The sequence below is a fragment of the Chlorocebus sabaeus genome, chromosome X, assembly GCF_047675955.1.
Source record: "Chlorocebus sabaeus isolate Y175 chromosome X, mChlSab1.0.hap1, whole genome shotgun sequence".
Classification (NCBI taxonomy): Eukaryota; Metazoa; Chordata; class Mammalia; order Primates; family Cercopithecidae; genus Chlorocebus; species Chlorocebus sabaeus.
The window spans coordinates 75404488-75422212 of NC_132933.1; the positions used below are offsets into that span (position 1 = coordinate 75404488).

The following is a 17725-nucleotide window of genomic DNA, read 5'->3' on the forward strand; positions in this document are numbered from 1 at the left end:
AAGTCCTCTAATTCATCAGCATGGGCTATCCTTCTATTTATTTGAATCTTCTTTGATTTCTTTTAGCTATGTTTTGGAGTTTTTAGTGTGTGAGGCTTTTACCTCCTTGGTTAAGTTTATTTTAAACATTTTATCTTATTTGATACTATAGTAAATGGGATTGTTTTGTTTTCTTAATTTTCTGTTTTTTGACAGGGTCTTGCTCTGTCGCTCAGGCTGGAGTGCAGTGGTGCAATCTTGGCTCACTGTAACCTCTGCCTCCCGGGTTCAAGCGATTCTCCTGCTTCAGCCTCCTGAGTAGCTGGGACTGCAAGCACATGGCACCATGCCTGGCTAATTTTTGTATTTTTAGTAGAGACGGGGTTTCACCATGTTGGCCAGGCTGGTCTTGAACCCCTGACCTCAGGTGATCCACCTGCCTCGGCCTCCCAAAGTGCTGAGATTATAGGCGTGGGCCACTACGCCCGGCCTTAATTTGCTTTTTGGATTGGTCATTGTTAGTACATAGAAATGCAACCAATTTTTGGTAAAACTTGTGGAGCTATATGGTATTTCCTATGTGGATGTAACATAATTTATTTAACCAGTCTTCTGTTGAGGAGCATCTGGGTTGTTTCCAATTTATATATATATTTATTTATTTTGATAGAGACAGTGTCTTACTATGTTACCCAGGATGGTCTTGAACTCCTGGGCTCAAGCAATCCTCCCACCTCTGCCTCCCAAAGTGCTGGGAATATAGGCGTGAGCCCCCTTGGCTGGCCTGTTTTTTTTTTTTCCCCCGAGATAGGGTCTTACTATGTTGCTCAGGCTGGCCTTGAACTTCTGGGCTTAAGTAATCCTCCTACCTCAGCCTCCTGAGTAGTTGGAACTACAGACACACACCACTGTGCCCAGCTATCCAGTGTTTTGATGTTACAAATGATGCTGCAGTGAATAATCTTGTAGACATCTCATTTTGCCCCTGTGAAGTGTATCTGTTGGATAAATTGCTAGAAGTTAAATGGCTGGGTTAAATAATATATGTACTTTAAAATTTCATAAATATTGCTCAAGAATTATGATTCTTACATAAAATAGGGGTTTTGAAGCTGTTTGTTTGTTTGCTTATTTATTTATTTATTTTGCGACGGAGTCTCAATCCGTTGCCCAGGCTGGAGTGCAGTGGCATAATCTCAAGTCACTGCAACCTATGCCTTCTGGGCTCAAGCAATTCTCCCTCCTCAGTCTCCCAAGTAGCTGGGATTACAGGCATGCACCACCACGCCCAGCTAATTTTTTTTTTTTTGTATTTTTGGTAGAGACAGGATTTTACTATGTTGGCCAGGTTGATCTCGAACTCCTGAGCTCAAGTGACCCACTCACCTTGGCCTCCCAAAGTGCTGGAATTACAGGCTTGAGCCACCAAGCCCAGCCAAAGCTGTTTATTAAAAATTATGAGAGTAACTATTTTCTCAGCTGGTTTGCTCTCTTTCAGGTACTTTATCTTTTATTTCTTCCAAAACAAATAAGCACATTCACAAGTTACACATTTATGGTCAAGAGTCAGAGAAAGGTCTAGGTTGCTTTCTGTGGCAATTTGAAGAAAAATGTGAAGATGTGTACCAGTAAACTTCTTCTAAAATAGTTGATGGGAACCCATTGATAATCATAACTGAAAGCAATACACCAATATGTATATCAGTAAAACTTTGTTGGCCATCCTTTACTAACAAAGGAATTCTTTTTCTTTCTTTCTTTCTTTCTTTCTTTCTTTCTTTCTTTCTTTCTTTCTTTCTTTCTTTCTTTTTTTTTTTTTTTTTTTTTTTATTTGGAGAGATGGAGTTTCACTCTTGTTGCCCAGGCTGGAGGGCAGTGGTGCAATCTCGGTTCACTGCAACCTCCGCCTCCTGGATTCAACCAATTCTCCTGCCTGAGCCTCCCCAGTAGCTGGCATTACAGATGCCCACCACCACGCCTGGCTAATTTTTTACATTTTTAGTAGAGATGGGGTTTCGCCATGTTGGCCAGGCTGGTCTCGAACTCCTGACCTCAGGTGGTCCACCTGCCTTGGCCTCCCAAAGTGCTGGGATTACAGGCATGAGCCACTGCGCCTGGCCCCTTTTTCTTTTTTTTTAAGTAAAAAAAAAAAAAAAAAAAAAAAAATTTTTTTTTAGAGAGGAGGCCTCACTATTTTTCCCAGTTTGGTCTCGAACTACTGAGTTTAACCCATCCTCCCTTCTTGGCCTTCCAAAGTTACAGGATTACAGGCATGAGCCACCATGTCCAGCTCAGGAATTCTCTTATGCTTCACAAATATAGTGAGTTGTTATTCACAACATATTCACAAGTTGTTATTCACAACAATATTCACAAATGTTGTTCATTTTTAAAATGTGATTATTGCTGGGCATGGCAGCTCACGCCTGTAATTCAAGCACTGGGAGGTTATGGTGGGAGGATAGTTTGAGCTCTGGACTTTGAGACATGAGCCTGGGCAACATTTACGACCTATTCTCTAAAAAAATAAAAACAAAAAGGTAAAATTAGCTGGGGTGTGGTGGCTTAGGCCTGCAGTTGTAGCTACTTGGGAGGCTGAGGTGGGAGGATTGCTTGAGCCTGGGAGGTCAAGGCTGCAGTGATCCATGATCACAACATTATGCTCCAGCTTGGGAGACCAAGTGAGGCCCTGTCTCAAAACAAAATTAAAATTAAAAAAATCTGTGATTGCCGGGCATGGTGGCTCGACTGTAATCCCAGCGCTTTTGGACGCCGAGGCAGGTGGATTACCTGAGGTCAGGAGTTCAAGACCAGCTTGGCCAACATGGTGAAACCCCGTCTCTACCAAAAATAAGAAAATTAGTCAGGCGTGGTGGCGGGTGCCTGTAATCCCAGCTACTCGGGAGGCTGAAGCAGGAAAATCGCTTGAACCTGGGAGGTAGAGGTTGCAGTGAGCCGAGATCGTGCCACTGCGCTCCAGCCTGCAACCTGGGTGACAAGAGCGAGACTCCATCTCAAAAAAAAAAAAAAAATTGTAATTATAGTTTTATTATTAAAATGTTTCTTTTGTGAGATCTGTCATTTAAAGCTGTTTAGTGTTAAGAAGCCTCGTCAGCAACAGCTAGTTTCTACCTTAATAATTTCAATTCATTTAAAAATAATGTGAGGCAGGAGAATAGGGTCTGGAGGAAGGGAACCTAAGGCTGATTAAAGTTGACTTCCTAGAACTAAATCAAAAGGAAAACCCCAACTTTCCACACCTAAGTAACAAAAAGACTACTCCCTTTGCAAATCTTCTTCCTTTTCTGCTTGGCAGATGGAAAACTGAAAGTATCTCTGATTGGTTGCAGAACGCAGATGTTTGTAGAGGAGTGTAACTTTGTAACTTCACTTTAGCTTCTGATTGGTTGCTTTCCACAACCAATTAGATGCTTGCATAGGGTGTGACCCTTGTAACTTCACTTTAGCCTCCGATTGCCGGCCACTACTTCATTTACATAGGGTGTACACCAAGTAACCAATGGGAAACCTCTAGAGGGTATTTAAATCCCGGAAAATTCTGTGATGCGGGTCTTGAGCCCCTGCGTTCTGGTAGCTCCTGCACTCTTGTGGAGTGTACTTTCATTTTCAACATATCTCTGCTTTTGTTGCTTCATTCTTTCCTTGCTTTGTGCATTTTGTCCAATTCTTTGTTCAAAACGCCAAGAACCTGGTAACGTGTTGACTATTTACTATTTTTCTCATAATGAAGTCGGTTGGACAGTAAGCATATTTCTGTGCTGCCTTGTGATGGAGTACATCATTCAAATTCACTGCATTTACCATAGAGAGAAAAAATGGCTCCTGTAAATTGTATGTTGAAGTGATATTTAATGTGTACAAGACAAAGTCAGTATAGCAGGTACAGAGGTCTGGTTTCTACAATTGCCAATTGAACTCAATTTGAAAGATATAATTGCAATGTGTACAGGCGTCTGTTGATTAAAAAGTTGTCTGAGGCCAGGCGCGGTGGCTCACCCCTGTAATTCCAGCACTTTGGGAGGTCGAGGTTGGAGGATGGCTTGAGCGCAGGTGTTTGAGACCAGCCTGGGCAACAGAGAGACCTCATCTATACCAATACATAAATACATAATTAGCTGGGCTTGATGGCGTGAGCCTGCAGTCCCAGCTACTTGAGAGGTGAGGTGGGAGGATTGCTAGAGCCTAGGAGGTCCAGGCTGCAGTGAACTGCGTCACGCCACTGCACTCCAGCCTGGGTGACAGAGCTAGACCCTGTTTCAGGAAAAAAAAAAAAAGTTGCCTGAGTCTATCAGATTTTCAAAGTGTTTCATTAAAAAAAGGCTCACCTCTTGCTATCCCAGTAGAAAGCAGCAACCCTATCACCTAACCCCGACAGGAGCTCTTGCATATTTCAAGAAAAATAAATAGAATGAACTAAAGCATGCATGGCAGAATAAGTTTGGAAATAAATTTCAAAGCGATTAGATTTTAGAAAACTTGTTTGTGATTAGCAGAGATTACCAATGTAAAATCAAATTATAGATCATAAAAGCTGGAAAGGCAAATTTAGAGATCATCCAGCCAAGCTTCCTCTGTAATGAGGAGGAAGCAGATCTAAATTGATTGGTTTGTGAGCTAAACATTACATCAAATTGGGGAAATGGCTCGTGTGTGTGTGTGTGTGTGTGTGTGTGTGTATTCTAAGAGACACTTTATTCAATAGGGAAAGAATTTTATGCAGCGTTCAAGTTGGTCTTATGTCATCTGCACACATATACATATATATATATATAAGTACCTTATACACATATACATTTGCGAGCATGTTGGTGTGCCAAATATTATGTATAAAACATCTAGGAAAGAAAAGAACTTGATGATAGCCTAGCATATAGGAAAGAAAATACTTACATAGGATGGCCATATAGATTAGTGGTTAAGAGTGTCTGGTGAATCTCGGCTCCACTACTATGGGACTTTGTGTCTCGGTTTCCTCATCTGGAAAATGTAGGTTTGTCTACCTCAGACAGTGTAAAGATTAAATGAGATAACCTGGATAAAGGATTAGTGTAGTGCCAAGCATATAGTAAACTCTCAATAAATGTAAGTTGCTGTTATTGCTTCGTTAATATGTCTAAGAAAAAAGAGATTGGACCAAGAGAGCATTTTCAAAATAAAGTCAAAATATGTCACTAGCACTTTCAGGTCAATTGGGACTAAATTGGACCCCCTGCGAAAAGGTGGAGGGGATCAAATGACGTCGACCGCCTTAGCAACAGGCCCCCAAAGAAGGTGAATTTCCGTAGCCAATAAAACTCTGTGCTTTGGAGGAGGTAGCCAATGGATGACGAAAAGAGAAAGAGGGAGGACGCGCCAATTCTCCTGCCTGAGCCTCGGCCCAACAAAATGGCGGCGGCAGCGGTGTCGCTTTGTTTCCGTGGCTCCTGCGGCGGTGGCAGTGGTAGCGGCCTTTGAGCTGTGGGGAGGTTCCAGCAGCAGCTACAGTGACGACTAAGACTCCAGTGCATTTCTATCGTAACCGGGCGCGGGGGAGCGCAGATTGGCGCCCAGCAATCGCAGAAGCCGACAAGGCGTTCAAGCGAAAACATGACCGCTGAGCCCATGAGGTAAAACGCAATCCCGTCTCATGGGCCCCAGCGGTCTGGGCCCAGGCACCGCCTGAGTCGGGTGTTTGGGAAGGCGTTCGCTTGGTGGGTTAGGCCTGTGTGTTGCTTAGCCGAAAGAGGCATCGTTTTCTCTTTAGGTGAGAAGGGTTTGGGGTATCGGCGCAAGGCTCCGACGGGGGTGGGGGTGGGGGTGGGGGGAGGTGGGGGGGGCGCGGCCTAGGGTATGGGGCGCTTCTTGCAATCTCCTCTAAACGGTGACGCTTGGTAGGGCTCCTCTGTTTATTCTTTGATGCCTGTGGTATTGAGACCTCGAAGTCGGAGGCGGTCTTTGGTATCCCGGTCATTTTTCCTAATCTTTGGGCCTAGAAACTGCGTGGGGAAGAAGCGGGGGGAGGGTGAGAAGAGGGGGAGGGGTGGGCGGGCGCGAGGATGTGAGATCCCAGGACGACTTAGAGGCGTTTAGGTTGCTGGAGACGGGAAGCACCCGGGCCCTGCGGGATTTTTTTCCTGCAGCCCCAGGAGACAAACCTTTTTTTGATTGGGATGTGGTGCCGTTCCAGGTATTTAGGTATCTTTTCTACTCCGTATCCTGAAGGGTATCATCCTTGGGTTTATTTCTAGGCGAGGGGAGACTTAACACAGGGTTTTGCTTCCAGAGGACCCTAGTATACTACTTTTTGTGAAGTCCAACCTTAATGGGACCTCAAATGTTTCTCCTCTTTTTGGGCAGATTTCGAGGAGTAATTAGGCCCTATCTTTATTTACTTATTTATTCCATGAAGGATGAAGGGCAGGTTAACGTGGGCTGATGCGAAGTAAGATTTATTGCAAGGGAAACTGCCTGGCAGGCCTCCTCTTAACCAATCAAGCACGTTTATTAGGTTGAAGCTGTTTTTCTGTGTGCTTCTGATTTGCCTCTTGACGGGTCTCAAAATTTGGGTAGTCAGTATGAAATGTATACACTTTTGCCCAGGTGGCTGGCTGGCGTTTCAGTTTGACATTTGAATTTTCATCCCACGATGTGAATTAAGTAATTTTTTTTTTTACTCGGAGATGTATCCTTGGCGTCCAGTGGCAAAATAAAATTACAAGGAGCATGGGTCAGAATTGCATTTCAAGTTGGCGAAATGTGCCTTTGAGTAACTCTTAGATTGGCATATGTTTTTAGAGCACTTTAGCTAGAATGTAGAAGTGGGCAATGAGCCTGTGATACGTATGTCTGTTTTTCTGCAGGAACAAGCAATAGATAGATTATATTTTCTTTACCTTGGGGAAAGATATGCTTCAGTTCTTAGATTACAGATCTCTAGTTGTATACACGATTGTGGCCTAGGTTTCTGAATTTGTCAGTTGGCTCAATTACAACAAATCTTTATGTGTGGGGTATTAGGCATGTAAGTGGTACCTAGTGTAACTTGTTGGCCTATAATTACCAGGCACTCATGTTCATATGCATGGATGGTGTACCTTACAGTTAAATTATGACCTCTGGATTTTACTAAGTTTCACAAAGTCTACATTTGAAACTATAGTTTGAAGTCGGATCTTCTCAGTTTCTTTACAATGAACAAATTACATATATAGAATTTCTGAATAGAATAATTTTACACGAGGGTCAGTTTTTCTTACTAGTCTTGAATTTCTGTAAATCTTGATGGTAAGAGTAATAATCATAACTAAGTTGAGTGCTTATTGTCGTTTTTTATAATCTTGATTAGTTCTCAAACCTATGGGGTAAGTACTTGGTTTTGCCCATTTTACCGATGAGGAGGAAACTGAGACAGAGAGAGATCAAGAACTTGACCGAAGTTATACAGCTTGTAATTGGTGGAGCTGGAATTGAACCCCATCTTGACTTCACAGCTTATGTTCTTAACCACAAGGCATTAATGCCCCCTGCAGCTGCCAGGTCTAACCTGATTATAACCATTTAAATTTAGCCCAAGTGTTACAATGAAAGAAGTTCATATTACCTACTCTCATTTGTTGCAGGTCTGTGATTTTGTAACTGTTTATAATATTACATCTTTTATGCCCAGATATACTACGTAGTGAGATAACTGAAACATTTAATGCTAGGAGAGTCTTAAGCTACATGAAAAACCTCTAGTAAAGAACTGCATATGTGAATGTAGGGAATTAATTAAAAAGTATGACACTCCCTGATGATTTACTGCGAAAGAGCTCCAAGTAGGTGTTCAGAACTGTCTCAGGCTAAAGTGTCATCGATCTCCTAAAGGATAATCATGGTTAAAGGAGAATCTGACAGGTAACGCTTGAGTTGAACCCACAGTACCAAATCCCTCTTGAGTCTTTTCTAATGTGAGGCAGAAATAATATGAGCATTATTGTTAATATTATTTTACACAGTAGTTCCAGATTTTCTCTTTATCAAATCTTTTGTCAAGCACTTAAAAAGCAGGAACAAAGACTAGTTCTAATTTTTACTTGTGTTTATAAAAAAAAGTAATATTCTAGGATTCTGTGGTGGAAAAATGGCCAAAAGACAAGAGGAAGACAAATAAACCAATGACCTGTCTAAAACGTATACTGACTAATCAGTGGCTCAGTCTTTAAAGGTTTTGTTATTTTTAAAGGATGTTTTTGGTTGTTTGTATTGTTTGAAATAAGATTGGCTTGATTCTGGCATTATAAAAGATAAGGTCTTTTATAATCACCAAGCCCATTAATACTTGGGTACCTGGGTATCACTGCTGATTATTTTTTAATTTTTTAATTTATTTTTTTGAGACAGAGTCTCACTTTGTTGCCTCGGCTACAGTGAAGTGGCATGATCTTGGTTTACTGCAGCCTCTGCCTCCCAGGTTCAAGTGATTCTCATGCCTCAGCCTCCCAAGTAACTGGGATTAACAGGTGTATGCCACCACGCCTGGCTAATTTTTGTATTTTTAGTAGAGAGGGAGTTTCACCATGTTGGCCAGACTGGTCTTGAACTCCTGGACTCAAGTGATCCACCTGTCTTGGCTTCCCAAAGTGCTGGGATTACAGGTGTGAGCCACCGCGCCCAGCTCTCTGCTGGTTATTCAGGGCCCAAGGGCTCTTGAGTTATCAGGTGATGTATGCTGCTAGGACTGGGTCCTTCCCTTCAAGGCAGCAGATTCCCTTCTGGCCCAGGATGTGTCTAGAATTGTCATCCCGGAGCTAGGGCCTGGAATGGAGGCCTCATGACTGATTCACTTTAATTTATTTTCTTTCTTTCTTTTTTTTTTTTTTGAGATGGAGTCTCACTCTGTTGCCCAGGCTGGAGTGCAGTGGCACCATCTTGGCTCACTGCAACCTCTACCTCCTGGGTTCAAGTGATTCTCCTGCCTCAGCCTCCCAAATAGCTGGGATTACAGGCACATGCCTCCACACCACGCCTGGCCAATTTTTGTATTTTTAGTAGAGACAGGGTTTCACCATGTTGGCCAGGCTGGTCTCAAACTCCTGACCTCAGGTGATCTGCCTGCCTCCGCCTCCCAAAGTGCTGGCATTACAGGTGTGAACCACTGCGCTTGGCCTTAATTTATTTGCATATAAAGATTTCAGTATTAGGAGATTTGGTGAAATTTGTCATTCTAATCCTTATGGCAATTGATTACTTGAAAAGCTGATAGCTATATTGTTACTGGTCTTAAATATAAAAAGGCAGAAGTTATCTAAATTGAGAGATTTTGAATGTCTTAGAAAGTATCTGTTAAGGTGGTAGTTAATGAGCAGTTACATTGTAACCTAATTGTTGAAAAATGTTATCTGTGAAATACTTGTATTTCCACTATGTGAAAAGCATGAAACTAAGGCCCTTGGAGGGGGAGGAGATGCAAATTTTATGAAGGGTTTTAAAAAAGCATTTAAATATCAATTGCTTGGTTATGTAATGGGTTGGGGTGGAAAGAAAGACATTTGTGACCTTAATTTTTATCAGGCTCGGTTTTATTATTGGCAACCCTTGGCGTAGTTGACCATGAGCTGTCAGTTATATATTGTATTTCTAGAGATAAGATAAATGTAGTACTTAAAATAATATTTCTTTTAAGTATTGATGTAGGTGTGTGAAATAATTGTTTCATAAATAACTGTATGTGTCTTTTTCACTTTTGGGGTCCGAATAAACTTATGGGTTGGGTGATAGGATACTGGCAATTCTTGAATTTACGTGAAGTGCTTTCCCCCAGACAGTGAATTTTTTTTGGATATCATAAACTATTTAAATAGTTGAAGCCAGTGAAAATTGATGCATAGATCTTCCTTTAGAAATGTTGAATATAACAGGGCAGTGAAAGGAATGTCTAAGCAGTCTCTCTAATTTTATCCTAATGCTTGTCTTATGATCTGCTTGAAAGCTGACATGCAAGATGGTTAACTTCTATCTATAAAATGGGAGTAAGCTCAAATAGGAGTAAATGGGAGTAAATATCAATATTTATCAATAATGGATATTGATAAAGTCTAAAGGTATTCCGAAGGAGGTAACATGTTTGTAACAATGGTTCTTTTTTTTTTTTTTGAGAGGGAGTTTTGCTGTGTTGCCCAGGCTGAAGTGCAGTGGCACGATGTCGGCTCACTGCAAGCTCTGCTTCCCAGGTTCATGCCATTCTCCTGCCTCAGCCTCCCAAGTAACTGGGACTACAGGCGCCCGCCACCATGCCCAGCTAATTTTTTGTATTTTTTAGTAGAGATGGAGTTTCACCGTGTTAACCAGGATGGTCTCGATCTCCTGACCTTGTGATCTTTGTGATCCGCCTGCCTCGGCCTCCCAAAGTGCTGGGATTACAGGTGTGAGCCACAGTGCCCTGCTCAAATGCTATCTCTCTATAAAGCTTTCCTTGGTTCCCACCAGAAATGTCTTTCTACTTTGAACTCACACAGCAGCTTTTACTTTTTACGTCATGCAGCATTTATCACTTTATATCTTGTGCCAAAACTAATTGTGTACACGTCTTATTTCCTCTGATATATGGAAAATGAGACTAATCTTTAACCATACTAATAGGTCTGTCTGGACTCACCTCTCACAGCCAACCCTTAACTGCTAACTCATTCAAGACTCAATACAGATAACATCTCCTTTGCAAAACCTTCCTAAACATCCCCCAAATTAGGCTTTCTTTCATTTCTGATCCCTAGTGCAATCAGTATATTTCCATATTAGCACTGCTTTCTAATTGCTCATTTACTTAGCAGTCTCCCTCACTTGACTAAGAATGCCTTAAGGTGACAGGAATTTTATTACCTTTGGCATATCCCTAGCACAGTGCCATGCCTGGCCCCCAATTGATACTTAAGTGTTTGATCAACTAATAAAACATTTCCCCAAAATATGGAGTGCAGGATGTATACATGTGAATACTACTGCCAGAACAATAATTTCTTAACAAATATTGTATGGGACAGTTAACAAGAGTGCTGGACTACAGGTACTGGAAATGGCTACTTCAAACCAAAACTGGGAGACAAAGTTTCAGAGACAGGATCTGAAAATAGCAGCCACAGTGCAAAATTCAAAGAGTTTTCCCAGGGCAAAAAGAACAACTGGCTAGAACTAACATAGCACTTTTTAGACATACATCTTTAGTCATAAAAGGGCAGAAATATACTGGATATAGCAGTCTTTCAAAATAGAACATGTCCTAAGCCACAATAATTACCAAACTTTCAACAAAAATGTTTTTTCCGTTCCAATAAATGTTTGTACAACCAGGTATACATGATACTCTGAAAGTATCAGCAACAAAGCACCTGTAACCTAACCATGTAAGTTTTAAGGCAAAAAGATATAAATACATTGAATAAAGAAACTTTATCTCACCACTACCCTTCTCCCTAACCTACAAAAAGCAGATAAGAAAATGATAAATATTCATATAAGCAGAATTTTTTGTTTGTTTGTTTGTTTGTTTTTTTTTTGAGACGGACTCTCACCCTGTCGCCCAGGCTGCAGTGGCACGATCTCAGCTCACTGCAACCTCTGCCTCCCGGGTTCAAGCAGTTCTCTGCCTCAGCCTCCCTAGTAGCTGGGATTACAGGTGCTGGCCACCACACCTGGCTAATTTTTTTTTTGTGTGTGTGGTTTTAGTAGAGATGGGGTTTCACCTTCTTGGCCAAACTGGTCTTGAACTCCTGACCTCGTGATCCACCTGCCTCGGGCTCCCAATGTGTTGGGATTACAGGCGTGAGCCACTGTGCCCGGCCTATAAGCAGAATATTTTAAAAAATAACTTTAAGCAGGGTACGGTGGTTTACACCTATAATTCCAGCACTTTGGGAGGCCAAGGCAGGAGGATCGCTTAAGTCCAGGAGTTCAAGACCAGACTGGGCAACAAAGTGAGACCACTGTCTCTACAAAAAAATAAAAAAAATTAGCAGGCATGGTGACACACCTGTGGTCCCAGCTACATGGGAGGCTGAAGCAGGAGGATTGCTTGAGCCAGGAGGTCAGGGCTACAGTGAGCCATGTTCAGCGTCACTGCACTACAGCCTGGGTGACAGTGAGACCTTGTCCCCCAAAATATTAATGCTACAGACCATCTAGTCTTGTTCATTCTGCAAATGACAAAGCAGCAGCCTGGAACGGATAAACGATTTGTCCACAGTCATACAGTCAGTTAAGCAACAGAGCTATGACTAAAAAACCAAGGCTTGGCTCACAGTTCAGTGTTCATTCCTTTATACAAGCAGTTCTCAAACCATTTAGTCACAGCACCTCTTTACACTCTTAAAAATTAACTGCTGGGTGCGGTGGCTCACACCTGTAATCCCAGCACTTTGGGAGGCCGAGGCGGGTGGATCACAAAGTCAGGAGATTGAGATCATCCTGGCTAACATGGTGAAACCCCGTCTCTACTAAAAATACAAAAAAAAAAAAAAAAAATAGCCGGGTGTGGTGGCGGGCCCCTGTAGTCCCAGCTGCTCAGGAGGTTGAGGCAGGAGAACTTCGTGAACCCCGGAGGCGGAGCTTGCAGTGAGCCACTGCACTCTAGTCTGGGCAACAGAGTGAGACTCTGTCTCAAAAAAAAAAAAACAGAGATAGTATTTGAATCTAGTCCTTGGAGTATAGGTACAGTTTTGACAAAGGAGACTGGGAGAATTCCAGATATGAGGAGTAGCAGCTTGAGCAAAGGAACGTTGCGTATATTAGCATTTTCTGTTTGGAAGAAGGTCAACATAGAATTTTAAACTTAATTTCTGTGCAAATACTGTCTAACTATTGTGGCTGTTTTTTTTTTTTTTTTTTTTGGAGACGTAGTCTTGCTCTGTCGCCCAGGCTGGAGTGCAGTGGCGCGATCTCGGCTCACCACAACCTCCACTTCCTGGATTCAAGCGATTCTCCTGCCTCATCTTCCCAAGTAGCTTAGACTACAGGCGTGTGCCACCACGCCTAGCTAATTTTTGTATTTTTAGTAGAGATGGGGTTTCACTGTGTTGGCCAGGATGGTCTTGATCTCCTGACCTCATGATCCGTCCGCCTCAGCCTCCCAAAGTGCTGGGATTACAGGCGTGAGCCACCATGCCTTGCTGATTGTACTTTTTTTAAGAGACAGGGACTTCCTCTGTCGCCCAGCCTGGAGTGCAGTGGGGGGTGATCGTAGCTCATAGCTCACTGCATCCTCGAACTCCTGGGCTCAAGTGATCCTCCCACCTGAGCCTCCTGAGTAGGTGAGACCCGACCACAGGCATGTGCCACTGTGCCCAGCTACTATTGTGTATTTTGTATGGTAGCTTTTGTGGCTTGATGATCTCGTGAAAGGTACATGTGCCTTTGTGAATGGGCCTGATACTTTTAGTTCAGAATTGTCAAAAGTATTACCTACTTTTTTTTTTTTTTTTGAGACAGAGTCTTGCTCTGTCACCTGGGCTGGAGTGCAGTGGCACCATCTTGGCTCACTGCAACCTCCGCCTCCTGGGTTCAAGCGATTCTTCTGCCTCAGCCTCCCGAGTAGCTGGGACTACAGGTGTGAGCCACCATGCCCGGCTAGTTTTTGTATTTTTAGTAGAGATGGGGTGTCACCATACTGGCCAGGCTGGTCTCGAACTCTTAGACCTCGTGATCCGCCCACCTCAGCGTCCCAAAGTGCTGGGATTAAAGGCGTGAGCCACCGCACCCGGCCAGTATTACCTACTTTTAAATAAGATTGTGTAGAATGCACAGATTTTGAATGACTGTGATCAAAATGCATCCTTAGTTGTCTTCATTTTGCTCATTTGAAGTGCTCAGTTGACTTTTGGGTGGGTAACATTTGACTTATAAAATCTAAAATAAATTATTTCTGAGTAATACTGGATTTGTTATTTTGCTTATTTGAATTTTATTAGTTAGTTTTTGGTTTACTTGATAGTATTCCAGATTTAGTTTTGCTATAATGCGTGTTTTGAAAGTGTGGATTTTTTTCTAACAGCGTTGATATTTCAGGGAACAATTAGGAGCATATGACAAAATTTGCATTTGCTTATGGGGGATTTTATCTGCAAGATCAGGGATCAGCAAACTGTGGCCTACCAACTAGTGGACTGTTTTTTGTAAATAAAGTTCTTTTTTTTTGTTTTTGATCTTTGTTTTGTTTTGTCGAGATGGAGTCTTGCTCTGTCGCCCAGGCTGGAGTGCAGTGGCATGATGACCGCTCACTGCAACCTCCGCCTCTCGGGTTCAAGCGATTCTCGTGCCTCAGCCTCGCGAGTAGCTGGAATTTCAGGCATTTGCCACCATGCCTGGCTCACTTTTGTATTTTTTTTTTTTTTTTTTTTTTTTAGTAGAGACAGGGTTTTACTACGTTGGCCTGGCTGGTCTTGAACTCCTGACCTCAGGTGATCTGCCTGCCTTTGCCTCCCAAAGTGCAGGGATTATAAGTATGAGCCATGTAAATAAAGTTCTATTGGAATACACCCGTGTCCATTTATTTACATTGTCTGTGGCTGCTTTTGCACTGTAGTTGCAGAGTTGAATAGCTGCAGCAGAGACCTAATAGCCCATGAAGCCTAAAATGTTTCCTATCTGAGCCTGTATTGAAAGAGTTTGCTGATTATTTTGCTAGATGAATGCAGGATACTACTCCCTTCTAAAAAGAGCTGCATAAAAATACATGCATATAGATGCACACACTTCAGACATCTACCAGCTATCTCATTTTACCAGTTGGGTTATAAACCACAATCATCTACATCTGTTGTTACAATTTTCAATCCGATTTCAGATAACCTTCCTTCTACCACCTCACAATAATTCATGAACTGCAACCCTTTTGATGCCCACTTCACAAGCAAACTTCAGGTCTTTTTCAAAGTAAAGTGCCATATTTGTTGTTATGTTTGAGCATTTATTAATTTCTTAACATGTGTCTGTGCTACCATTTTTCTTTGGTTTCTTTGTTTTAAAAAAAGTGTCACTGATGAAGTTTTTGAGCGTTGTGCTTCTAACCTCATTTTTCCTGTGAGTTCTATGGTGTTAATTGTACAATTTTACATAGTTTGGTGGTTTTTAGGAACCCATATGTTACATTATTGAGGAACTGACTGTAATTATCATCCTGCAAAAAGTACTAATTCATTCACCAAACATTTCTGGGGTAATGTGAATATTGAGTGGGTTAAATGGGCATAAAGCACTTATGTCTTTATTATTACTCAAATGTTAGTTATTACTGATTACTATTACCATAAGTCAGGAACTGTAATAAGTAGTGCATTGATGAACAAGACAGATAAGGGACCTGTCTCCATGAAGCTTACATTGTATTTAAAAAAATCTATTAATATACATTTTGGCTAATAACCTAGCCCTTGCCCCATAAAAAGTTTTGCTGTTACTAAAAAGAATATTTTAAGATTCATCCACAAGTCAAAGACATTTCACTTAAAACAGCTTTCTCAGCCGTGTCTCATTGATAGGGTATAATATTTTATTGAATTATTGTTTTTGGCTTGGCGTGGTGGTTCACGCCTGTAATCCCAGCACTTTGGGAGGCCGAGGCAGGTGGATCACCTGAGGTCAGGAATTCAAGACCAGCCTGGCCAACATGGTGAAACTTCGTCTCTACTAAAAATACAAAAATTAGCCGGGTGTGGTGGCGCATGCCTGTAATCCCAGCTACTCAGGAGGCTGAGGCAGAATTGCTTGAACTTGGGAGGCAGAGGTTGGAGTGAGCCGAGATCTCACCACTGCACTCTGGCCTGGGTGACAGAACGAGACTCCATTTCAAAAAAAAAAAAAAAAAATTGTTGTTTTTAATGTTTGTTTTTTTCTGAGACAGGCTGTTACTCTGTCACTCAGGCTGGAGTGCATTGGTGCAGTCATGGCTCACTGCAGCCTCCAACTCCCTGGGTGGAGGTGATACTCCCACCTTAGCCTCCCGAATATCTGGGACTACAGGCGCATGCCACCATGCCCAGTTAATTTTCATATTTTTTGTGGAGATGAGTTTTTACCATGTTGCTCAGACTGGTATCGAACTCCTATACTCAAGCTATCTGCCCTCTTTGGCCTCCCAAAGTGCTGGGATTACAGGCATGAGCCACCACACCTGGCCACATGATTGTTTTTTGTAACTGTAACCTCAGGAGATGAATCCGATCTATCTTTAGGGAGATAAAGAGTTATCATCCCTTTGTTTTTTTTACTGTACAAAAGGTTAAAAAACATAATTTCAGACTTGTAGAAAATTTGTAAAAATAGCACAGAGATTCTCAGATGTGCTTCATCCAGCTGCAGCAAGTGGTAATATTTTACCATGTTTACTTTATCATCCTCTATTATTATTTTTCTGAATTGTTTCAGAGTAAATTGCAGACATGATGTCCCTTTACTCCTAAATACTTTAATATGTATTTCTCGAAACTAGGAATATTCTCTTAAATGATCCCAGTATAGTCAGCAAAATTAGAAATTAGCATTAAGGCTGGGTGCGGCCTCCCACACCTGTTATCCCAGCACTTTGGGAGGCTGAGGCAGGAGGATTGTTTGAGGCCAGGAGTTCAAGACCAGTCTTTCCAACATAGTGAGACTCTGTCTCTACAAAAAAAAAGAACCAAAACAAACAAAAAAAACCACACTAAATTAGCCCGGTGTGGAGCATGCGTGGAGTCCCAGCTATACAGGAAGCTAGAGGCAGGAGGATCACTTGAGCCCAGAAGTTTCAGGCTGCCGTGTACTATGATCATGCCACTGCAGTCTAGTGTGAATGACAGAGTGAGACCCCCATCTCTTAAAATAAAAGAGAGATTAGCATTGATACAATACCATTTTTTTTTTTGAGACAGAGTCTCACACTGTCACCCAGGCTGGAGTGCAATGGCATGATCTCGGCTCACTGCAAGCTCCGCCTCCTGGGTTCACACCATTTTCCTGCCTCAGCCTCCCGAGTAGCTGGGACTACAGGCGCCTGCTACCACGCCCGGCTAATTTTTTGTATTTTCAGTTGAGACAGGTTTTCACCGTGTTAGCCAGGATGGTCTCAATCTCCTGACCTCATGATCTGCCTGCCTCGGCCTCCCACAGTGCTGGGATTACAGGCGTGAGCCACCGCGCCCGGCTGATTCAATACCATTTTTAATCTACAGACCTTATTCACATTTTACCAATTGCTTCATGACATCCTTCATGATGAAAGACAAAAAGTTCTTGTTTTCTGATCTACCATCTAATTCTAGAACACTCATTGTATTTCATTGTCATCTGGAACACCTCACCTTGCCATTTTTTTCTCCTTTTTTTTTTTTTTTGAGACAGTTTCGCTCTTGTTGCCCAGGCTGGAGTGCAATGGCATAGTCTTGGCTCACTGCAACCTCCACCTCCCGGGTTCAGGCAATTCTCCTGCCTCAGGAGCTGGGACTACAGACATGCCCCACCACATGCGGCTAATTTTGTATTTTTAGTAGAGATGGGATTTCACCATATTGGTCAGGCTTGTCTTGAACTCCTGACTTCAGGTGATCTGCCCGCCTCAGCCTCCCAAAATGATGGGATTACAGATGTGAGCCACCGTGCCTGGCCTCTTCTCCATTTTTAAAAGAACACAGGCCAGTTGATTTGAATTTGTCTGATGTTTCCCCGTGATTATATATTTTGGTAGGAATACTATGAAGTGATGTTTTGTCCTTCACAGCACATTTTATCAGGAGGTGCATAA

The 17725-nt window shown here is 42.2% G+C and overlaps 1 protein-coding gene across 8 annotated transcripts in view; it reads left to right on the top strand.

The window, feature by feature from the left end:
• Positions 1-5365: 5365 nt before the first annotated feature.
• The window catches only part of ATRX (ATRX chromatin remodeler), a 300487-nt gene continuing 288127 nt past the window's right edge, over positions 5366-17725 (top strand). For 3 of the 8 annotated variants that reach the window (XR_005237641.2, XM_007992126.3, XM_007992124.3), the window contains exon 1: positions 5368-5606. Coding sequence is in view for 6 of the 8 variants with exons in the window: in XM_007992126.3 (XP_007990317.3) it covers positions 5587-5606 (20 nt within the window). In the remaining 2 variants the exon portion in view is untranslated. Of the gene's footprint in view, positions 5607-17725 lie in introns of all 8 variants that reach the window. The other 5 variants (XM_007992127.3, XM_007992129.3, XM_007992122.3 and 2 more) reach the window with 5 other exon arrangements.